The sequence below is a fragment of the Hypanus sabinus genome, chromosome 11, assembly GCF_030144855.1.
Source record: "Hypanus sabinus isolate sHypSab1 chromosome 11, sHypSab1.hap1, whole genome shotgun sequence".
Lineage (NCBI taxonomy): Eukaryota > Metazoa > Chordata > Chondrichthyes > Myliobatiformes > Dasyatidae > Hypanus > Hypanus sabinus.
This window is the reverse complement of record NC_082716.1, coordinates 81,715,687-81,741,679: the sequence shown is the minus strand read 5'-3', so window position 1 is coordinate 81,741,679 and position 25,993 is coordinate 81,715,687. Positions and strand designations below refer to the sequence as shown.

Below are 25,993 nucleotides of genomic sequence, written 5' to 3'. Positions count from 1 at the left end.
ATCTCCCAAAAGGTTTTCAGTCATGGTTGGTGAGCTCAGATTTGTGTCATGCTCCTCTGCTGTTGGATGTTGGATCCCAGGAAGGCTTCCAGAGTGTCCAACTGAAGCTGCTGACTAATGCATGATGGCCCTGAAGTTATACATGGAGCATTCACATTATGAATGTTGTGGATAATGCATTTAGTGAGTTGATCACACCCTCAGGGTTTTGGGAAAGATAGGGAATGAATAACAAACAGGCAGAGCAGTAATAGGAAGTTAGTACAGGAGGCCCCTGCAGTCATCTTGCCCCAAAGCAGATATATTGCTTTAGATACTTTGAGGGGCGATGGCATTTAAAGGGGAAGGTAACAGTAGCCAGGAAAAATATGGCAGGGATCTTAGTAGAGGGACAACTGGTAGTCCCATTTGCCACTATAGAACCTACAAATATTACCAGTTGGTGTGTTGTTTCCCTGATGCAAGAGTCAGGGATGCCCCAGTGTGGCTGCAGGGCATTCTGGAAGGGGAGGGTGAACAGCCAGTTGTCATGGTGCATGTAGGTGCTAATGGTATAGGAAAAAAATGGGAGGTGGTCCTAAAAGCTCAATTTAGAGAGCTAGGTGATAAATTTAACAACACACAAAAATACACCTCATCTACCGTCTGGGTAACCTCCAGCCTGGTGGTATGAACATTGAATTCTCCAATTTCTGGTAATTCTCTCCCCCTTCCCCTTCCCCTATCCCAGGTCCCTCTCTGCCTCTTTCCCCTTTCTGCTTTAATGCTCCAGTTCTTTCATGCTTATCCCCTCCCTCCTTTATCTTTCCTCTGATTGGTTTGCCACCTGGCACCTCTAAGCCCTACCCCCTCCCCTATCTCTATTACTGGGCTTCGGCCCTCTCTTCCCCCCCATTCCTGATGAAGGGTCTTGGCCTGAAACGTTGGCTTCTCTTTTCTCATGGATGCTGCCAGACCTGCTGAGTTCTTCCAGCATTGTGTATGTATTCATAAATTTAATAAATATGTTCTCAAAGGTAATAATTGCAGGATTGCTACCTATGTGAGATACTAGTGAGAATTGGATTATCAGTAATTAGGATGAATATGTGGCTTGAACAGTGGTGCAGGAAGGAGGGTTTCAGATTCCTGGGACTTTGGAACAGGTTCTGAAGGTGGGACCAGTACAAAATGGATCGCTACACCTGAGCAAAAATGGGATCAATGTCCAGGGGGATTGTTATACAAAGTCACCAATAGTAATGCAAATCTAAAGATGGGAAAATATTAAATTACAACAAAGAACCATTAAGCAAGCAATAAGGAAAGGTAAGATAGATTATGACAGTACACTAGTACAAAGTATAAAGGCAGATAGTAACAGTTTTCATTACATAAAGCAGAAAAGGGTGACTGAAGTAAACATAGGTCCCTTGGAAAATTATAAGGGGGGAATGAATGTTGGGTAATTTGGAGAACTTGGTGGTTCACTATTTTATCCGTAATGATAGCTTCAAGCATTTACCTGACTACAGTCTAAGTAACCTTTAGTTACCTGCCTTTTGCCTACATCCTTTTAAACAGTGGCATACCATTCACTGTCTTTCACTCAAACAGTCTAGAGAATTTTTGTAAATTATCACAAACACATCTACAATAACTTTCATTTAATGCATCCTATTAGGACGAGGACACTGGCTGTCTTTACAGCCACCAGTTTTCTCATCATTACTTCTTTAGTAACAGCAATTGTATAGAGGTTCTTACTTCCCATTTCATGCATAACATATCTTTGGCAACTTAGATGTGATGTCCACTGTGATGATCAACAGGGAGGTTATGTGCAAGTGTGTAGGATACTGGTGAGGGTGCACCTGGAATACTACATACAATTCTATACTTTCTTGATGAAGATAAACTAGCTTTCAAGGTGGTGCAGAGGAGTTTCAAAAGGTTGATTCTGGAGATAAGGGATGTAGCCCATAAAGAGAGATGAAGTTACCTGGGGCTATACTTGCTGGAATTCAGAAGAATCACAAGGGATCCTTCAGAAACATAAAATTATAAAGGAATAGATAAGATAGAGGTAGTAAAGTTGTTTCTGCTGGTAGGTACAACTTAAACAAGGGAAAATGTCCTCAAGGTTTGAGGGGTGGGATGAGGAGAATAGATTTAGGAAAGTGGGAAAGGCAGTTTCTCCCCAAGAGTTGTAAATTTGTGGAATTCTTTGATCATGGAAGTAGTAGAGGTTACCTCATTAAATATACTTAATATTTTTGCATAACAAGGGAATTAAAGGTTATGGGGAAAAGAAATGTAGATGAAGCTGAGTCAGCCATAACCTTATTGAATGGAAGGGCAGATTTGACAGGCCAGATGGACAATTCCTGCTCCTATTTCTTGTATAGTCAATTCCCCCATCATCTTTCTTGTTTATCAATTCCAATTTGCATTTATCTGAAATCAAAAAAGTTGCATTTATCTGGCACAATTATAACCTTAAATAATCCTAAGCAACACAGCTAAATTTGAAGAGGACGACGGAGGAGGAGGAGGAGAAGAAAAACAAGGCCCTTAACTCTGAGTGGTCATCGGGACACTGTCGTGATGGCTTTTTTTTAGAAGGTTTTCTTATTTTTGAGTCCAAGTTGCTAGCTCGATGCTCGACCCAGCACAGATGGAAAGCGTGCAAGGGAGCTGGCTGGATTTGAACTGTGAAGCCTTCGCTCCGAAGTCCAGCACCATTGCCACTACGCCATCAGCTGGCACAAAGGGTTAATAGATTAAGCTAAATTTTGCTCCTAGAATCCTCTTCTGCTTTTTGGATGGTCAAATAGGGTTTGGGGGGGGGGGGGTTCAAGGATAAAAATTTTAGAGCATCAAGCACTGCCAGCTGAAGGATGGTCATTGATGATGGAGTAATTCATATTGTTCAAAACTGAGAGTGCTGACATGACAGTAAGTTGCAGAACTGAGGGAATTTGCATAAGAGGGACAAGACCAGGAAGAAATTTTAAATAATAAGTTAATTTTGAAATCAGTGTTTCTGAGTTGGTGGATAATGAAAGCTGATTGCAATAAAAGTAAAGGATGAAGGTCATTAGGAACAAACGTGGCAGACTTGAGCAGCCAGATCCAACATAAGCATGAGCAGGGTAACATGGTGCTGGTACTCCAAAGCCTTTTTGCCCATCTGACCCTCAAATCCCCTAGGCTGATGTATTTCAGAATGCAGTTAAACCCACCACCCCTACTGAGGCATAGGCCTCTGACAGTAGCTCGCCAGAGTTCTCTGTCCTGGGCCAGTGATTCAAGTTATCCTCGGGGGTAGCCAATTTTTAAAAGATCACTCCTTTCCCAAGGCTGAGGTCATCAAGATTTCTGTTGGCATTTCTGCAGCTCTGAGTTTTTACGGATGGGGCTGCTAGCTGGATGCTCAACCCTCCTCTTTTTGAGGCTCGGCTTCAAACGGTCCATTGTGGAGTTTGAATGTAGATGAACAAAGTTATTTGGTCTTGAATGTAATGAATGACTGAGTATCCACAGGACTCTGGTGCAGAGAACAGTAAAGATTCACGGCACTGAGTAAACAAAAATCTCATCTTAGTCATAAATCCTTAGACTCTCCAGTTCCAGAGAAACAACCTTGCAGTACCTACACTGTCAATCATTTACTGAACCTGACATGATTCAATAAGGAATCTTTTAATAAACATAATTTTAAAAAACACATCTGTGATGTCTCAAGTCTGAGCTTTAACTTTCCACAGGGTGTAAACAAACAGATTCAGTACCTTACCCACGATCTTGAAATGTCCTACTTCATTGACCTAATCTAACATGAGGCCTGACTCACATGGCATATAAACAAAATAGCAAGACTAATGTATATTCAATATATAGTAATGGTTTTCAAATTTAATGTGTATATTCTCATTAGAACAAGGTACTTGCATACACTCTTGTGTATAATCTAAGAAAAATGCACAGGTAGAATTCATACAAGGAAATAACAGCAGGATGTTTAAGAGGAGCATGACAGATTTCAAAACTGTTTAAAAATATTTCCAAAACCAAGCTATATCTCAATATACATTTGAATCCAGTTTATTGGAACACATTGGGACCAGTATATTTAGTACGACACTCAAATTTCTATAGTTGTGCCGTGGAGAGCATTCTAACTGGTTGCAGCACTTTTTAGTATGGAAGAGCCACTGCATAGATAAAATGCTTCAGAGAGTGATAAACTCAGCTAGCTTCATCATAGGCACTAGTCTTCCCAGCAGTGAGGACACCTTCAAAAGATGATGCCTCAAATAGGTGGCATCCATCATTACTGACCCTTATTATTATTGATCCCCATCACCCAGGACATGGCCTCTTCTCATTGCTACCATCAAGGAGGAGGTACAAGAGCCTGAAAACACATTCAACATTTCAAGAACAGCTATTTTTGCTCAGCCATCAGATTTCTGAACGGACAGTGAACCCATGAACTATTTTTTTGCCCTTGCACTACTTGATTTAATTTTTCATTTTATATATATCTGTATGCACACACAATATATATGTATATGTATTTATGGTAATTTATAGTTTTTGATTATGAATTGCAATGTACTGCTGCCACAAAACAAATTTCATGACATTATGCAAGTAATATTAAACCTGATTCTGTATGCTGCCATGTTACTTTGACTGACTGTAAATAAACAAAATGATTGCAGATACGTGGAGCAGATAATGGAATGTTTTCATACAATGCTTCTGACGATTGCATCCTCCAAATCTTCATTTTCACTGTAACATTCAAGGTAATTATTGATACCTTCAAATTCTTTGTAATCTTGCTGAAGTTGTGAAGTCATTTCATATTCACACCTGGATGTTTCTGGCATCTCCAAGTTTGAATGTTTGAAACAGCAGAGAGCTTTACAGTTCCGTATTGTCCTAATGCTTATGCCTCACCAACAGTGATAAAAAAAATCACTTTTTTGGACACAAATACATACAACTGAAGCTATTTAAAAACTGTTCACTCCAGGCACAGTGTAATGTCTAACAGCCACACAAGTGCATGCAACTGATGCTAGTTAGAAACTGTTCCGCTACTGTCTCCTTCCCCTACGGTATCCCAATGAACTAAGGAAGTCCCAGCAATTTTCTCAATAGCTCTTGTTCTTTAAGTGTTGTCCCAAATAAGCGAGTGCCCAATTAACTGATGGCCCAAGTCATTGTATCCACTGTGTTTTATATATATGTGTGTGTGTGTGTATATATATATATGTATAGAGACACACACATCATACATAGACTTTCAGTAGATTAAAGAACAACAAGCAGTAGTCAGTACTGGCATGCAAGCAAAACAGAATCCTTCCCAGAATTCTCCAAATAAGTAAGGATGCAATTAGGAATTACACCTGACACACAGTGCAGTGCTTTTAAACAATCTTGTGGCTGATCTAATTGCAGCACAGATGGGATGCAGGCCTGAAGCTGGTTTATCGATTGGGTGAAGTGCCTAATTCTCAACAGCTAAATGGAATATTAAGTCTCTGCTGGCTCAAGCCACAGCATGAAACTTGTTGCATTTAAATGACATTGTTTAGTGTGTCCTTTGAAACAAATCCTAGAAATAAAAGGCTTAAACTTTCCAGATGCTATAGATTAATTAGTATCCTTTCTTTGCAACAAAAGCTACTGCATCAGACTCCATGAAAATAGATTCTAACCTCTGAAGCCAAGTATAGAAATATTTATATTTTGTCATGTAAATTCAGCACAGCAAATAATGCCAGGAAGTTAATTTTGGAGATAATCTTTACCTGCGAACAGCCTTGTTTACACTGGTATAAATACTGAGTGTGCCTTTCACTTCTTACATTTGACTTTTACCAACACTCTAGTTTTACTTCACCTTTTGAACACTTACTTGATTTTGGCAGGGGGCATTAGAAGACAAGAATAATGTAATTACAGTTACAAGAAGGTGTAAGATTGTCATCATGGAGAGGGGGCTGCATTCATTGCAGTGAATGGTAGGTATATCAGTGGTTTGCAAAAAGATTAGAAGAGTTTAACTGGAGAAGAATCAACCCATCGTGTCAATCTTTGAAGGAGCTACTCAGATAATCCCAGTCTTTTCTTTCCCACATCATTGCAAGTTTTGTTTTGTTGCCTCAAGTATTCAACTAACTACCTTTTGAATGTTTTACTTTAGTCACAGTATTTCTGTATTCCACATCATTACATTCTCCAAAACATGTTTTATCTCAATCATCACCCCAGCCACCCAGATTTGGTTAGTGAAATATCAAAATTCAATGGGCTCTCATCATTTATAATGCTGCCAATGAAGTAATCTTGCCCTATCTACAAAAATGTCATTCTTATGAACTTTTCATGGAACTGTACCACAACATTCTCTTTTCTATGGGGAACAATCTCAGCTTCTCCTGTCAATTACTGAAATCCCACACTCCTAGTACTACAGACTTTAATGCACTTTTAGATTATTTACTTGCCAGATTCCCAAGACTTTGTCACTCTGGATCTGCTATCATGCATTTGAGTAAATTTGCTGTGCAACCGGTTAAGTTGAGAATGTTATGATACGATACATTGCTATTTCTCCTGTCTACTTTGATTAACAGATCACTGCAAAATAATTACATCAATCAGAAAATGTAAGAGCATCAAACATCTAATCCATGCTGCCAATGCAATGGATTACTAAGGCAATGGTACATTATCAGGCGTGCCATTTTCAAATACCACTCAGAATTAACACTTACTCTGAAAGTTCCAGCTACACAGGCAGGTGCATTTTAAGACATCTGGGGAGTTTTCTGAGCATCAGTTCCAAATTTCTTCCACAGACCATAAGTGGATTTAAAGGGAATTATAGATGCATGAGAGAGGAGCTGACGAAAGTTGATCGGAAGAGGACACCAGCAGGGATGAGGACAGAACAGCAATAATTGGAGTTTCTGAAAGCAATTTGGAAGGTGTAGAACAGATACGTCCCAAAGGAGAGGTAGTATTCTAAATGCAGGATGATGCAACCGTGGTTGACAAAGGAAGTCAAAGCCAACGTAAAGGTAAAAGATAGGGCATATGTAGGGCAAAAATTAGTGGAAAGCTAGAAGCTTTTACAACCCAACAGAAAGCAACTAAAAAACCATAAGGAGGGAGAAGGTGTAATATGTATGAAGGTCAGGTAGCCAATAATATTCAAGAGGATGTCAAAAATTTTTTCAGATATATAAATAGTATAAGAGGAGTGAGAATAGATATCAGATGGCTGGAAAGTGATATTAGAGAGGTAGTAGTAGGGGACAAGGAAGTGGCGGACAGACTAATTAAGTAGTTTGCATCTGACTTCACTATAGAATGCACTAGCTGTATGCCGGAAGTTCAAGAGTGTCAGGGGGCAGAAATGAGTGCAATTGCTATTACTAAGGAGAAGGTGCTTGGGAAGTTGAAAGGGCTGAAGGTGGATAAGTCACTTGGACCAGATAGACTACACTCCAGGGTTCTGAAAGCGGTGCCTGGGGAGGCATTAGTGATGGTCTTTCATGACTCACTAGATTCTGGCATGGTTCCAGAAAAATAGAACATTGTAAATGTAACTTCACTCTTCAAGAAGGGAGGGAGGCAGACAAAAAGGAATTATAGGCCAGTTAGCCTGACCTCAGTGGTTGGGAAGTTGGAGGTGATTGTTAAAATGAGGTCTCAGTTTACTTGGAGGCACATGATAAAATAGGCCAAAGGCAGCATGGTTTCTTTAGGGGAAAATTTTGCCTGATAAAATCTGTTGGAATTCTTTGAAGAAATAACAAGCAGTACAGACAACATCAGTGGATGGTGTGTACTTAGACTTTCATAAGGCCTTTGAAAAAATACTGCACATGAGGCTGCTTAACAAGATATGAGCCCATGGTATTACATGAAAGATACTAGCATGGATAGAGGATTGGTTGATTGGCAGGAGGCAAAGGGTGGGAATAAAGGGAGCCGTTTCTGGTTGGCTACCGGTGGCTAATGGTATTCCACAGGGTTCAGTGTTGGGACTGCTTCTTTTTACATTTGTAACCCCCTGGGTCGCCTCAGGCTCGCTCAGCTCATTCTCATCTAGAGGAGCAGCCTTCGGCTCCGCCAAACTGGGTAATCAGCTTGTGTAGATGCTGTGTGATGTCCCCGCCTCGCCCAAAAACAGACAGTACACCATATGCGATTAAATGATTACAGTTTATAAAGATTACCATAAGTAATTAATAATGATACAGTATACATGAAAGAAAATAAAATAAAGGCACCAAACTTATCAAAGTCCAAACCACTTTGTGCACAACCGTTGGAGCTCAATTACTGAAGTCCTCTGGCCACCATTTGATCCCCTCCAAACTCCTCGACTCGCAGCTCAGGATCACCCGCAGTGATCAACCAAGCACATCTATCTTCATCTCCTCTCCTCGGTGTACCTCTTGGCCTTGGACCCCTGCTTGTGGTCCATTCCTCACCCAGTTTACAGTATCACATCCTCTCTCTCTTACCCCCTCACGCCGAATCTCCCCAAAAGCCTGCCAACAATAGCTTACAGACTCAGAAGAAAGAACAACATTAATCCCAATTGGTTTACAAAGGAATATAATTCTCGATATCAGTAAATTTTAACCCAAACAAACTTCCAGCACTCTCTCGCAACAAAGAAAAAGAAGAAACCCCCCTTTACACATTATATTACAGTAATGTTGGAATTGATGGCTTTGTGTTGTGGCCAAGTTTGTAGATGATACAAAGATAGGTGGAGGGGCAGGTAGTGTTGAAAAAGCAGAGAGGCTGCAGAAGGACACACAGCTTAGGATGATGGGCCAAGATGGAATACAGTGTTGGGAAGTGTATGGTCATGCACTTTGGTAGAAGGAATGAAAATTGTATTTTCTAAACAGGCAGAAAATTCAAAAATCTAAACTGCAAAGGGACTTAAGAGTCTTCATGTAGGATTCCCTTAAGGTTAACTTGCAGGTTGAGTTGGTGTTGAGGAAGGCAAATGCAACGTTAGCTTTCATTTCAAGAGGACTTGAATATAAAAGGATGTAATGCTGAGGCTTTATAAGGGACCAGTGAGGCCTCACAGACTATTGTGAGCATTTTTGGGCCTCTTATCTAAGACAGGATGTACTTGACTTTGGAGAGAGGATTCAGTGCGATTCATGAGAATTATTCCAGATTATCGTATGAGCAGCATTTGATGGTTCTGGGCTTCTTCTTGCTAGAAACGAGGAGAATGATAGGGGAATCTCACTGAAACCTATTTACTGTTGAAGGTCTAAATAAAGTGGGCGTAGAGAGGATGTTTCCTATAGTGGGGAGTCAAGAACCAGAGGGCACAATCTCAGACTAGAGGGACATCCATTTACAGTATAACAGAGATAAGAAGGAGTTTATTTAGCCAGAGGGTGGTGAATCTGTGAAATTAATTCCCAGGTCATTGGGTATATTTAAGGTGGAGGTTGATAGGTTCTTAATTTGTCAGGGCATGAAAGGTTATGGGGAGAAGGCAGGAGAATGGGGTTGAGAGAGAAAAGGGATCAGTCATGATGAAATGGCAGAGCAGAGTCAATGGGCTGAATTATCTAATTCTGTTCTTATATTTCATAGTCTTATGGTCTTTATAACTGCAAGTTCCTCCTTTTACCATTACAGGAAACGTTAAGTCAAAATAATGCAAAATAAAACTACCTAGAACTGAATGCCAGTGAGTAACTGTAGGCTATCAATGTGACTTACAACACTCATTATTTTCAGATCTGAAATTTATGTAATTTGAATTTCATTATTGTCTCTTACTCTCTCCTAGCCATTTCTTTTTTCTATTATATTCAAAATATATAAGCCTCTTTGATCAGGTATAGACCCTGTTATTTATTCTCACTTATACATTATTATATGTATAAACTATTCAGAATCTCCCACTAACATCCTGTGAAATTCTAGGTTTCTCTCTCTGACCTCCATTATTTAATATACTATCTATCTGAACAACCACCATCTTCCTTCACATTGTGATTTTACAAGGCTATCTTAGTCCATCAGTATGTTAATGCACACTGATTATTAAAAGTGGTGCTTTTAATAATCAGAGTTTCATTTAGAACCCATAATCACAAAATCAATATTGTTTCATAAGCTCACAATTCCCTTTGGCCCCTCAATTACTTTATATTTTTATATTTCCCGAATAGCTTCTGAGTAAAGTACTCAGTAGAGATCCTGGACAACAAATTGGAGAAGTAATGGGATAGGATATGTGTTTGTCCTGCAGATCAGACCAGAATTACTTCTAATATTTTAAGGTTAAATGACCTGTACCCAGTAATCCATTTGAATAATCACAGCTATACAGTTTACAAAGTTGTGGTCAGGTGGTTCAGTACAAATATATCTCACCTACCTTAACCCAGAGATTAAAAAAGACAAACAATAGATGTAAGATAAATGGAAGTAGTGCAACCCTCTGCTTCATTCACCTTCCCACAATTTCCAAAAACCACAGGGAATAAATATGTGCTTCGTAAACTGTTGAGATAAAGAACAGAGTACACCAAAGTCCTGGTTCTAATACATATGTATGCCATGGTTGAAAATACTCTGTGGGATATTCTACTGAATAAATCATTGATCTGATCTTATATGGGAGCACTTGTCGGCATTTTTTTAAAAAAAGGAATCGAGTCACTGAGACAGTAACAAACTCCATCTTAAAATTTCTTGTAACTTTTCATTTTTTGAGAGTTAGGCATCACTAAAAGGGTTAGTATGTATTGACCAGCCATAATTCAAGTTCCGGTTCAAGTTTATTCTAATTTAGCTGTACACATGTATACCACCAAATGAAACAATGTTCCTCAGACCAAGATGCACAACACAATACAAATAACTCACATAAAACACAAAGTAATATTACCACAAACAAGATAACAAATAATATTTAGCATTAGGTGCATTTACAACACAAGATAAAAAGTAAATAATAGAATGCGACTGGTGCTTCATACTAGATGAGACCAGGGTGATGGCAGGGAGTTCAGTAATCTCACGATTTGAGGGTGTCACATACACGTAACCCTGTAAAAGTATCAGCAACAATAGAACACACCTGGAGTCTGGTTTCGCTGTTAACAAAACACTATTTTACTAGTAACTATGTCATATAGTAACTTAAACCAGGTAAATCAAGAGTTAAAGGTGTTATGCAAATATAGGTGTAAATAAAGTTCCCAAACTTATTGAAGCTCAGGTGGCAAAAGTTACAGTCTTATGTTGGTATGTAAGAAATGTTCAGTTCAGATGCATGGGATTGAAGTGAGAGAGAGAGATACTTGTAAGCTGAATAAATAGGTGTCGTAGATCCTCCTCGATGTCCTCCAAATCTTCCAAGTCAGCCAAACATGACCAACATAAGAGCGCCATCTTCAAGTGATAATCTACCAACCTAGGTAAGGGTTAGACACACCGGTAGATTCCACAGGGTCGCCCCTTACACGCACTAATAGTCACGGATTGATTCCAGTTCCACGACATATGAAATAACTTCAACAGTGATTTGCCACAGGGGTGCCTTTCTTCAGTGAACTACCACACCCAGACAAAGGGTAAACACACACATGGTATTCACAAAGGTTTTCCCCTCACCAAAGAACCCACTCCTGTTGTTTAACTAAGTGACAATCACACTTTCGCATTTGAATGGAAACAAACTCACCTTCACGGGCTACTTAGAGAGAGTCATTTATCAATAGTATCGATCTTAACTCATCCTTTTTGGGCTACTGAAAGTTTAAACCAGCAAACGACTCACTGGTGTCTTCCATTGACCAAATCCATCTTGACTCTAAATGTGTCTTTTTATGTGTCTGTGACTGTCCTTGTAAATTGAAAACAAGCTGCAGAGAAACCATAACATCGATTGTCCATCAAATAACTCCACCTCTCTCCACCATGGTAACCAAGCAACTCTGCAGTCAGCAGAAATCCAAGTATCCAAAAGTCAGTCTCATTCTCCTGGCGATTTAAAGTGACAGTCCACAGAAACAATGAACCCTAGGGGTACATAACAGGGGAAGAAGCTATTTCCAACCCTAACAGTTCATGTCCTAATGCTATGGTATCTCCTGCTGATGGCAGGTGTTCAAAGAGATTTTGGGATAAAGGGGAGGTATCTACGACAATGTTAAGGGCCTTGCATATACAGCAGTCCTGATAAATTTCTTGGATGGGTGATAGAAAGATGCCGGTGATTCTCTCAGCAGTCCTCACAATCTTTTATAGAGTCTTATGGTCAGATACCTTGCAATTCCTGTAATAGATGGTGAAGTAGCTAGTCAGGACATTTCAGTGGTGATCCTGTAAAAATAGTTAGAATTGAATAAACCCTTCTCGGGCTTCCAGCCAGGTACAGGTATTGATTTAAGTGACATTTTGATGACCAACTCTGCCATCTTCATCAAGGCATGTCTAGTCCAGTAGTATTTATAACTCCTTATAACTGGTTAGTCCTCATCCAATCAGGTTTGGGCTCTCCCACCTTGTTTACAATCAAATTCCAGTTCTTACTTAAAGCCAGAGCTTTGTCTTTGTTAAAATTCTTTTTCCTCTAGGTTTATTTCAATGGCTTCCTTTACCAGGAGGTTCCAAAAGTTATTGGTTTCACACAGTAGTTTTGTGCTGTCGGTCAATCCTACGGCCATTGCGAATGCAATGTTCTGCTACTGCCGATTTCTCTGGCTAACCCAAACAGATACATTGCCTCTGCTCCTTGATGTAGGTTTCCACCGTGCATCCCATCTGGCTGATGAACGCTGCTACACATTCATAAGGAATCTGGTAAACATCAGCCAACCTGAAAATTAGTAAGAATGGTGGGGAATGGGGTGCAGTGGAGCCTCACTTGCCTCAATCTCCTCAAGATGTGGCATTTGAGAAGGTGATTAAAGCTGCCTTCTTGAAGAACTGCAGCATTTCAGGTGAATACGCTGCCAACAGTGTTGTTGAGGAGGGACTTCCAGGATTTGACCTAGTAACAGTAACGGAATAGAAATTTACTTCCATATCAGAATGATGTGTGACATGGAGAATCACAGATCCTGTGTTCCAATTGATGAAATTTTCTTTCTTGGAGGTAAGGGTAGCAAAGGTAAAGGAACAAGAGAAAGAAAAGCAAAGGGGAAATGAGAGATTGAGAGGTAGAAAGAAAGGTCTGGAACAGTGCAGACAAAATGGGGAGGGAGGAGCCAGGAAGAATAAGACAGTAAGAGAATATGCTGAGGTTAGATATGTGTAGTTATAAGATAAATGGCAGTGATATATACAATACCTCCATAGGTCTTAAATATAGCAGAAAACTCAACTAGTTGCTCCCTTAGTTTCACTGTTTCCTCTTATTTGTTTCAGGGGTAACAACTCAAAAAGTAATACATTGCCATATACTTGTCTACTAGCTCCCCTCAATGGTTGTAACTGGCGATTGTAGGAAACAGATTGTAGGAAATAATTTTGTTCTATAGCAAAGTTCCATGTTATAATATATTATTTGTATATGCATTATGTGCACTTCTAAAATTCTACATCTAATGAGAGCTAACAATCTGAGTCATAAGAACAACTCTTCAACACCATTATCAATACTTATAATACAGCACTGAAATCAGTTTCCCATCATAGTTTAACAAGTCCCAAGTACAGTAATTATTAATTTTTTTCATGGATCTTCTAACTTTTTTATTAAGTATCTCCATTGCATAGGATTATCTTCCCAGAAACTGGAAAACTACAGTATATAATTGTTTAAAGAAATTTAATTTAATAAAAATCGACACACAATGCACAAAACCTTAAAAAACTATCACCTGCATTTTTTTCTACTGACACCTTGTTCTGGGAAACACTCTGAAAAGGTTGACAGTAATTATGAGTGCAAAGCTTTGATGCAAGAAAATGAAAATGCACTTGAAGGATACAGAATTGTTGGGAGCTTGCTTTCCCCAATTTAGGTCGATATGCGCACAAATCTCAAGAGACAGGGGCCCATAATCCACATCAATGCTTGTGTAAAAAGTATGGATATTGATTTCAAAATAATTTGCCCTGCCTCTTATCCAGCAATATCAATTACTTTTAGGCCTAGGTCAGTCATAGTCCATACTTAAAAACTGACAAATATGAATAATACTGAACGACAGATCGATTGAGCATAAAGGTTCTGTAAATATGACCCAGTCTCTTCTGGAAACCTCAAGCAATCGACTGCAATCGAGAGATAGAATTTAATGCTTAACTTGCGAAAGGGTTAAGTTTCAGCCACTGTCTAATAATATAAGGAGCTAAAACAAATTTCAATCTAAAATCACACATATTCCCTTCAGATGTAGAATTATTTTTTTAACCTTGTCAACAAATAAAGAATTTGACCTTTCCAAGCGCTTAAACATTAAAATGAAAATCTAAAATGATTGAATAAAGGTACAAAATGTTGCTTCAAAGCAGAGAGTTATTTCTGATAATAAATACAGATCAATCTGCAAGAAGCCCAGATTGGATCGTGTGGCCCAGACACTTTAAAATGACTGACCTGTCACCGAAAATGTGACAAATAATCCATTAGAAATGCCAAAAAGTTTGAGCTAGTGTATGTCAGATTGATACAAAGCTTTAGAAACTGTAGTTACATGGTTAAAAGCCATGTAATTTGGATAGGCCCTTGCCTGTATAGTTTGCCATCCAATTTAGTTCAGCAATGAAATTAATGTAATTGGTTACAGAGCCTGGATTGGTAAAAGTAAAAAAAAAGACAAGATGGAATTGAATTCCTGATTATTGTCCAATGCTCCTGCTGGAAATGCCTGTGTGTTGGCAGGACCAGCTGTCACCTATCAGGGCAGAGACGATGATTAATAGTTTGGTGTTGTACCTCATAATACCGCTGAAAAACATCTTGACTGACACATGACAGCACATTCAGATGGGTGAAGATTTCATTTCTTACAATATAGGAGAGGCCATTCAGTTCACTGAGTGAATGCTACCTTTCAGAACAATACCATCAGTCCCACTGTATACCCAGCAGCTCTCAAGATGAAGATCCTTAATTCTCTGCCATCTATCTACACAAGGGAGTTATAGTACAGCACTAAATATCAAACAAGTGATTCCACATGTCAGAATCTCATTAGTTCCTCTGAAATAGAAAAAAAAATCTGATTAGCACTATTGTGTTAGAGTTGACATTGAAGACTGCAGTAAATTAAATATTTCTCCAATGAATTATACCAAAGAATGACAGCAGGATTCCTGAATGGCCACATAGCTATGAATAAAGTGCGAATCAGAAACATAGGACACAAACTAGCTGCCATACCTTTGACTATGAGTAAGACAGAAAAATGCTGTCAGGCAGCATCAATGGAGGGGAATAAATAGCATATGTTTTGTCCTGAGACCTTTCATTAGGACTGGAAATGAATGGAGAAGAAGCCAAAATAAGAAAGTGGGGAAAGAAAAAGGATATAAGCTGGAAGGTGATAGGTGAAGCCAGGAAAGGGGAAAAGGGGGTGAAGTGAGAAGCTGGAGGTGAAAGATATTAAAGGTAAATAGCTGAAGGAGGAGGAATCTGATAGGACAGGAAAGTGAATGATGGGATAAAGGGAAGGAGGGAGGGACACCAGAGGGAGGTGATAGGCAGATGAGAAGAAGGGGTCAGAGGGAAGACAGAATGGGGAATGGAGAAGAAAAGGGGGTGGGGATGAAATTACCAGAAGTTGGAGTACTGAAGCTCTGGATACTGAACTGTAAAATGAAGTGTTGCTCCTCCAACCTGAGAGCCCTCTGACTCTCAGTCAGATAGTCTGAGGTAGGTTCTCTGACTATGAGCACTATTAGAACACATCCAAATACCAGGAAAAATTTCACAACAAAGCAATTATTCAGGATTTTCCCACCATTATCTTTGGGTCATAATCATGAAGGTGCTTTCACTTTGCACCAACAGGCAGGAATGTGGCCATTCTTAGAGCAGTTAAAGCACAACATGGGGCTGGAGAGAAGATTAAACAAAATACCTCTGGAATCAGTGCTGGGACCACTCCATAAATCTGCTAGATACACAAATTTCAACAACTGTTTGAATTTGCTGATGATGCCCAGATCTACAATCTCTCTATTTTGTCTAAATGCAGTATCTTTCCCACATCCTCCTTAATGGCAAATAATCCAGATGTACCATCATTCACTATCTTTGCATTCTCCTCATACATCATCCTTATAACCAAGCTTCATCTGCCTTCTGACCTGTAGCCTTCAAACTAACTCCATTTCTCTCCCTGGTCATTCTTCTACAACAGGACTTTTGTAACCTCAGTGATTTCTTTTCATCGTTTAAAGATAGTCATGTGATCAGTTCATTTTAGAAATTTTCTTCTCATTCTCTGTTACTCTTTTTTTCAATAACTAACTGCAAATAAAAAATAGGAGCAGGAGTAGGCCTATTGATCCTGCTCCGCCATTCAATAAGATTGTGGCTGATCTGACCATGGACTCACCTCCACCTGTCTGCCTTTTCTCCACAACCCTTAATTCCCCTATTATGCAAAAATCTATCTAACCTTGTCTTAAATATAGTTACTGAGTAGGCTCCATGGCTTCATTGGGTAGAAAATTCTGCAGATTCACCACTCTTTGTAAAAAAAAACAGTTCCTCCTCATCTCCGTCCTAAATCTACTCCCCAGAATCTTGAGGTTATATCCCCTTGTTCTCGTCTCATCTACCAGTGGAAACAATTTTCCTGCCTCTATCTTATCTATCCCTTTCATAATTTTATATGCTTTATAAAATCTCCTCTCATTCTTCTGAATTCTAGCGAGTACAGTACTAGGCGACTCAATCTCTCCTCATAGTCTAACGCCCTCATCTCTGGAATCAACCTGGTGAACCTCCTCTGCACTGCCTCCAAGGCCAGTATATCCTTTCTCAATAAGGAGACCAGAACTGCACGCAGTACTCCAGCTGCGGCCTCACCAGTACCCAGTACAGATGCAGCAAAACCTCCCTGCTCTTAAATTCAGTCCCTCTACCCATGAAGACCAACATTCCATTTGCCTCCTTTGATAGCCTGCTGCACCTGCAAACCAACCTTTTGTGATTCATACACAAGCACTTCCAAGTCCCTCTGCACAGCAACATGCTGCAATCTTTTACCATTTAAATGATAATCTGCTCTTGCATTTTCCCTTCCAAAGTGGATGACCTCGCATTTACCAACATTGTTCCTTGCCCACTCACTTAATCTATCTATATCTCTCTGCAGCTCTCCGTATCTTCTGCACATATTCTTAAGTCGTCTTACCATTTTAATGATTTTTACATTGTTGTGACTTCAGATATAGGCAACACAATGCAGAAAATATTACTCATTACTTCAAACTGATTTAGTAGTGCTGCTTATGATGTCTGAAGGTGCTGGACCATTAAAAGACAGATCCAAATTGAAAATTATACAGTAATGACTCAACTTTCAAAAAATTTCTTGAAGTTCCACAAATAAGACAATTGATTAAACTCAGAACTTTGAGAATGCAAAAGAAATTTATAAAATAGGAAAGAAGGAATGTTTTCTAGATGAGCTATAGCACAGCCTGTGAGAGAAGAGGAGAATAAGATGTCTCCCTCCCCCCCCCCCCAGTCCTGAAGAAGGGTCTCATCCCAAAACGTTGACTGTTTGTTCCATGAATGCTGACTGACCTGCTGAGTTTCTCCAGCATTTCAGCACTTGGTGTTTAAACACAACAGAATCTAAGTGAGGAGGCAGTAATCAAATATTATTTCACTTTAGCATCCCCCACCCATTTCTGGTTGTCAAGGTACAAGAGAAATTTTCCTGCACTGAGTTCATACAGAGACAGGGTGAAAGACTAATTCCTCTGTCAGGGATCCATATTATGAGGAAAGATGGCAGAAAGATGAGTTTATTCAGTTTTAAAGAATGCATCCAAAGGATCAATAAATTCAGTTATCAAAATAGGGAAAAACTGTGCAATTATTTAAAAAAATGTTTAAGCTTAAAATAATCTCCAGTAATATTGTTAAAGGTTATTTCACAATTGGAGAAAGACTAAATTATCACATATATTTTAAGCCTTTCCAAAATACTGGTGACAACACTCCAGTTCAATCTGATGTCCAGTCATCTCTTCTCTTACCATGGTATCTTTTTGCACTACCTTACTTTCCCTTTTCTATTTTCTAATTATGATTGATAATTAATTTTTTAAAAATTATATTTACTTCGATTTGTACTACAGAGAGCGCGAAGTGCAGAATCAAATATCACTGTGATGATTGTATGCTCTAGTATCAATTGTCTGGTGATGATAAAGTATCTAGTCTTCACTAGCTACTATAATCCTGTTTATCACCAACAATGATGAGATGGCCTAGAGTGGAGGTGCAAGAGCTTGAGGTCTGGTGCCAGGCAAATAACTACTTCCTTAACGTCCCAAGTCAAAGTAAATTTATTATCAAAGTACATATATTGTATTCACCATATGCAACGCAAAGTTTTGTTTCCTTCTGGACATACTCAATAAATCCAATAACCATAATTGAATTAATGGAAGACCACAACCAGCAGGGCAGACAGTGTGCAAAAGACAACAAACTGTGCAAATACAAAAGAAAAATAATAATACATACATACATAAATAAGTAATAAATACTGAGAACATATGATGAAAAGTCCTTGAAAGTGAGTCCATAGGTTGTGGGAACAGTTCAGAGATGGGGCAAGTGAAGTTGACTGAAGTTATCCTCCCTGTTTCAAGAGCCTGATGGTTGAGGGGTAATAACTGTTCATGAACCTGGTGGTGTGAGTCCTGAGGTTCCTGTGCCTTCTTCCTGATGGTAGCAGCAAGAAGAGGGCATGGCCTGGGTGGTGGTCCCTGATAATGTCAACAAGACAAAGGAGATGGTTATTGACTTTAGCAGAACACGCACCACTCACCCCTAAACATCGGTGAAAAAAGCAGTTTCCAACTCCTGGGAGTGTACATCTCACATAACCTCTCGTGGTGCCAGAACACATCCAACACTGTCAGCAAAACTCACCAACACCTCTACTTTCTGAACAAGCTGAAGAGAGCTGGACTATAAACATCCATTCTCATGTCATTCTATAGATGTGCAGTGGAGAGCATCCTAACAAACTGTGTCACTACTCAGTATGGTGGACAGGAAGGCTCTACTATGGATAGGCAAAACTGCCCATTGCCTCACTGGCACTAGCCTACCTACCATCAAGGAGATACACACACACACCTACATACTTACCTGCTGGAAATGGACTAGTGACATCCTGAAGGGTTTCATCCAACCTCATGGACTGTATGTCCCACTCCCATTAAGGAGGAGGCTACGTAGCATCCACATCAGGACCACCAGACTCAAAACCAGTTACTTTCCCCAAGCAATAAGGTTGATTAACACCTCCACCCACTAACCCACCTCTCCATGCCCTCAACCACCACTATATAATTTCCTGTCAGCCACCTTATATACAGTCACTCCTCATGGACACACAATTAATCCAAGTATAAAAGCTATCTCATGTATTTATATTTATTGTCTTTTTTGTTATTATTATGCTTTTTATCTTTTGTGGATATTTTGCTGCATCAGATCCGAAGTAACAATTATTTTGTTCTCCTTTGCACATGTGGACAGGAAAGGTCATTAAGCAACCTTGAATCTTTGAAATAGATACAACTTGTACTTTGTGAAGAGACTTTGTTTGCTGCTTCTGTCTGGATCCAATATTTTTTTCTCCATCTTTCTTACAAAGCCTGAGTAGTACTAAAATGCTTCTAAAGAATGCTACCACAATTTATATGTGCTTTGATCCAATGGCCACAACCCCAACTACTTTATCATATATCACTTACAGACATGCCTGATAGTACTGTAATGCCATTTATCCAGCAACTTACTCCTTTATTCATTTTCCATGTAGAAAACCATCTTGTGTGTCTAATCTCATGAGCAGTTAGACTGCTCCAGTACAGCCAGTACTGATCTTGTTAGGTCTTAATAAAAATGTACTATAGTGTACACTGCTTTTAACTCCCTAACAGAGTTGAGTTTCTATGACACAAGCAATGCAACAATATGAATGGCTGTTTTTACTGTGCCCAGTAAATAGCTTAGCCTTGAACTGTTTTTTTATATATTTTTGACCAACCCATCAGCCGAGGGTCAGGGTCTTTTTTTGTGGATCATGAGCTAATGCTTCATGTGAGATTGATGGAATCAAGAAAATTGGATTGTGTCCACATTTAGTGGGCCGTATAGTCATCCTATTAGGGGAACAGCAACAAAAAAGCCTTTCAAATGCCAGTGAATCTTTAGAGTAGTAAGTAATAAAAATGTTAAAATGCAATAAATAAGTGTCAAAAAGTGCAAAGCTGATACTAGAAATCTATATACAAAATCAAAAGTTTTGAACACCATCCTCCTAAGTTCCCCTGCAATACACCAATTTTCATTTAGGAAGAGACATAATCACCCACCATGCAAATAAAGGTAACTTTAAACTCAGTCTGCTAAATGCTTGCAAAATCAATGTATTCACAATTCACCAAACATGGTTTGTGAATTGAATCCCAGAGGTCAGTGAGTCAGTGGCTGGTCCACGCTGCATCCCTCAGACCTCGCGTCTGTGCACAGACCACAATTAATCCTTCAGAAGCTCAGCAAGTATGTACTCCAGAAAGCACCTTTCACATTGTGAACCACCGTACACCACACTGCTTCCTTCCAACTCAGTCAATACTTAAATTACATAGCATTCCAAAGACAATTGGCCATCGCCAGACAGAACTTTTCTCTGACCATGAGCCAGTGCTCAACCTAAGTTACTTTGCACCAGTACATGACCCACACCTCCTGCCAACATGTCCATGCATAACCTTTGCTGTCTCCCTCTACCATTAGCCAATAACCAGCCTATACTACATTGTAGTTGGCAATGTCCTTGCAGACATGTGCCAATAGACAACCCACACTCCTTTCCAGATTGGGAGCACTTCAGAGCCAGCACCACTTAGACTTTGGGGCAAGTGCATATATCAAATCAATTTACAAATACTGAGAACCAGTATACATTGCACATTACTCCTCAGATACTGAGCTTACCATACTGTTTGTATAAGTAGCTGATCAACTGTAAAACACTGTGAAGTAGGATTTCATAATCCTCCATTCCCCTATAAACAAATGGAAGGGTGAAAGGATGCTGAGAGCATTTCAATAAAATATAATGTCAGACCTCATAAAATAATTCAGTGTCTTGTGTTGTCAAGACTCTAAAGGGTAAATAATTCTTAGGACATGTGAATCATAAATCAAAGTATTTCTGATACAATTATGGAAACTAATCCACCCCACCAATTAAATGAATGGTACTAGAAGCCTATGAATATATTATAGGCAATTGAACTAACAAGAGGAGATCAACGTTCTGGTGAAATTGTGCATTAACTGCACATCAAGGTTGTCACAAATTATGTGAATTTCCTCATTGAATAAGCACCTTAGAATTGAAAATTATTGAATCAGATATGATCCTATATTGGTTAGCAATGAAGTTGATCTGATGCAGAACACTGGGTCACTATTATGAATAAATGACTTTGGTAAAAGGCAGAATGGTGATAAGTCATTAGTTTAGATGTTCCCCAATGTGTAAAAAAAATGGCATTAAGATGGTACTGCATGCCAGATCTGTGATTGTTTTGATTCAGGTTGGAGAGGACAGACATTCTGCCTCACATGAATCAGGACTCCGCAGCCACCTAGCATAAAAAAATACATCCTCAACTTAAAATCAGGTAAGCTGGAAAACAATCCGTGAGGTGCTTTGCAGTGGATTTTCCACAAGGTATTTGGGAATAATATACTGGGCATGAAGTGTATCTAGTGGGCAACTATACACTGTGGCAGAGGTGAATTTAGTGGATTCTGGTTAATTGGAACACATTGGGTCCAGTGCATTTTGACCCCATTAAGCGACTGCCCCAATTAGCCAAAATTTTATGGAAATAGTTCAAAGATGTAATAGACAAACTACTGTTTAATTGACTAAAAATTTATATATTTAAATGAAATACAGAACAAATTAGTATGCTGCCAATACCTCTGCAGTACTTTAAAACTGTAATCAGTACCTAATAGTTATCGATGGAGGAACTTGTCTGCCTTGTTCCTTTGACTGTAATTAAACAAAATTAGCACAGTCACCCAGTGCAGATAAAGGACTGCTTTCATATAATGCTTTAGACGATTGCATCCTCCAAATCTTCATTTACATTGTAACATTCGAAATGACTGTAGATACCTTCAAATTCTTTGTAATTCCTAACTTGTTGTAGTGAAATTGTTTCATTTCCACTCCCAGATGGCTCTAGCATCTCTAAGCCTGAATGCTTGAAACCACAGTGAGCAAAACAATTCAGATTTGTCTTACTGCTTATTTCTTGCCAATTATAGGTGACAAAAATCTGTGTCTTTTTGAACACAAACTCATGCAACTGACGCTATTTCAAAACTGATTGCCCTTAGCACAGTGTAATGTCTAATGGCCATGCAAATTAGACACAAACTGACGCGTTAGAAACTGTTCGGCAACAGTTCTGCCCTAATTAAGCAGCATGTGTCCCAAATAAATAAAGGAAATCCCGACTAGTTTCTTGACTTAAACGAAAAGAACAGCTACCCCTATTAACCAGCAGCCCAACTGACTGGAATCCAATGTACTTGGAACAGAAATCATGATAGTCACAACCCTTTCTTAGAAAAGATTCTACCTTGAAAAATACTCCTTGGAACGCCCTGGAAGATTAAAGTAGAATCTTCACTACTAGATATCCGCACAGTGGATCAAGCTGGGCTGGAGCCCTTAAGTAATACAACTGCAAACCCTGAACTTCAACAACAGCACATTGGTCTGTTTTAACTCACAATCCTTTCAGTTCTGGTTTATCTATCCAAATTTAACCCAGCACATTGGAAGGAGGGAAAATTCTACTTTCAACTATTTGTAGAGATTTTGCATGAAATGAGATTTGATGGCCTCAAGCAACTAAACCAAAAAATGAATTTGTCCAAAATACCTCAAATGACCAGTTTTGGAGAGGCTATTAAAATGCCCCGAACAGAGTTAGGAAAAGTTATTTTGGTACAATAAAGATTTTATTTTCAGGTTGGTATTACAAAGCAAAACTGTGTGAGCTGGTTTAGCACTGGACCACAGATAAATTGTAAAGAAGTATCAAAAACAGATGATAAAAAGGTAAAACCTTCTATTTCTAAGACTGAAATCAAGCACTAGAACATAGAATAGTACAGAGTGGAACCAGGCCCTTCAGCCCACAATATTATGCCAAACTAAATACATTAGTAAACAAATGGCCAACTAAACTAATCCCCTCGAGCAACACAACGTCCATATCCTTTCTGAATCCTCACATTCATGTGCCTATCTAAATGTCTCTTAAAAGTCTCTAATGTATCTGCCTCATCACCACTGTGTAAAAACACTTGCCCCTCACATCTCCTTTGAATTTACCCCACCTCTCCTTAAATGCATGCCCTCTGGTTTTAGACATTTCAATCACAGTTTATCTATGCCTCCCCTAATCTTATAAACCTCTATCAGATTTCCCCTTTGGCTCTGCAGCTCCAAAAAAAAAACAACCAAGTTTATTCAACCTCTCATTATAGCACATGCCCTCCTAATCCAGACAGCGTCCTGATAATCCTCTTCTGCACCCTCTCTAAAGCCTTGACATTCTTCCTATAATGAGGCAACTAGGACTGTATGCAAAACTCCAGATGCAACCAAACTAGAGTTTTATGAAGTTGAAACATAACTTCCTGACTTTTGAAGTCAGTGCTTTCACTAATAAGAGCAAGCATGCCATATGCATTCTTAACTACTCTATGAACCTGTGTACACTTTCAGGAAGATATGAACTTAGACCCTAGATCCCTCTGCTCATCAACACTATTAAAGGTCTTGCCTTTATAGTGTACTGTTTTTTTGCATTTGGCTGGGTTAAACTCAATTTGACATTTCTCCGCTGTCATCTGCAACTCATCTATATCCCACTGTATTCTTTGCCAGTCTTCTACGCTATCTACAATATCACTGATCTTCATACAATCTGCAAACTTACTAACCCACCCATTTATATACATCATAAACAGCAGAGGTCCCAGTACAGATCCCTGCGGAACACCATTAACCACAGATCTCCCCTTCGACCTCTACCCTCTGCCTTCTATGGACACGCCAGTTCTGTATCCAAACAGCCAATTCACCATTGATCCCACACATCTTAATCATTTGATTGAACCTCCCTTGATGGACCTTGTCAAATGCCTTAATAGAATCCACGTAGACAACATCCACAGCTCAGTCTTCACCAATCACCTTCGTCAATCAAATCCCAGTCTTAAGACATGACTTGCCCCAAACAAAGCCCTGATGGGTCTCCCTTATCAGGCCATGATTTTCCGAATACTTATAATTCTTACCCTAAGAATTCTCTCCAGTAACTTCCCTGCCTCTGATGTGAGACTCACCAGTTTATAGTTTCTAGGATTATCCCTGGTTCCCTTCTTGAACAATAGAACAACATTAGTGACTCGGCTGTCCTCCAGGACATCACCTGTACCTAGGCAAGACACAAAGACATTGGTCAAGGCCTCAGCATCTCTTCACTTGCCTCTCTTAGTAACCTGAAGTATATCCCATCAGCTCCAGGGGATCTATCCACCTTAATGCTCTTTAAGGTCTTGAGGTGTACAAGATATTAAGAGGAATAGACAGAGTGGACAGCCAGCGCCTCTTCCCCAGGGCACCACTGCTCAGTACAAGAGGACATAGCTTTAAGGTAAGGGGAGAGAAGTTCAAGGGAGATAGTAGAGGAAGGTTTTTCACTCAGAGAGTGGTTGGTGCGTGGAATGCTCTGCCTGAGTCAGTGGTGGAGGCAGATACACTAGTGAAGTTTAAGAGACTGTTAGGTATATGGAGGAATTTAAGGTGGGGGGGGGGTTATATGGGAGGCAGGGTTTGAGGGTCAGCACAACATTGTGGGCCGAAGCGCCTGTAATGTGCTTTACTATTCTATGTTCTAAGAGATCCAGCACCACTTCTTCCTTTACCTGAAAATGTATTTGCATATTAATACTCTTGGCACTGATCTCCCATTCCTCCATGTCCTTCTCCTTGGTAAATATTGATGTAAAGTACTCATTAAGGACCTACCCCCAACTTCTTTTACCCTCCCCCCTTTCTATCTATTTCTAAAACATCCAAACCCTGGGAAATTAAGCACCATTTCCCGTCCCTCTCTCAATCAAGTCTCTACAATGGTCACAAAATCATAGTTCCACGTGCTGATCCATGCTCTACATTCGTCACCTTTACACATAATATTCCTAGGATCAAAGTACAGATACTTCAAACTATCCACCCATCATATCTATACTTGGCTTCTGTCCATTTTTAGTGGTCCTGACATCTACCTTCCACTTTCTGACCCGATGCTCTGTTTCCAATCTCCTTCTCAAACTAGTTAGCACCAGTAGCACCAGTTAGCACTCCCAAGTAGCACCAGCAAATTTCCCGTATTCGTCTGCCTCCAGTTTAGGTGCAACCAATCCCTCTTATGTAGGTCACACCAGCCCTAGAAAAGATTCCAATGATCTAACAACCTCAAACCCGTTCTATGCTATAATCCTGTTCTTGCTCTGACTAGCACTTGTCCCTAGGATAATCCAGAGATTACAACCTTGGAGTTCCTGCTCTTCAGCCTCTTCCCTAACTCCCTGTACTCCATGTGCAGGACCTCTTCCTCTTTCTACCAACGTCAATGGTGCCAATATGTATCATGACTT

At 39.5% G+C, this 25,993-nt stretch overlaps 1 protein-coding gene across 6 annotated transcripts in view; it reads right to left on the bottom strand.

Annotated features, from left to right (window-relative positions):
- The window catches only part of acbd6 (acyl-CoA binding domain containing 6), a 233,735-nt gene that overhangs the window by 43,009 nt on the left and 164,733 nt on the right, over positions 1-25,993 (bottom strand). For 2 of the 6 annotated variants that reach the window (XM_059984841.1, XM_059984840.1), the window contains one exon: positions 18,542-18,978. The exons of 2 other annotated variants lie outside the window; for them this stretch is intronic. In XM_059984841.1, the coding sequence (XP_059840824.1) occupies positions 18,559-18,978 (420 nt within the window). In that variant the 3' untranslated portion in view covers positions 18,542-18,558. Of the gene's footprint in view, positions 1-18,541; positions 18,979-22,249; positions 22,302-24,676; positions 24,769-25,993 lie in introns of those variants that run through there. 2 more of the 6 variants (XM_059984842.1, XM_059984844.1) reach the window with 2 other exon arrangements.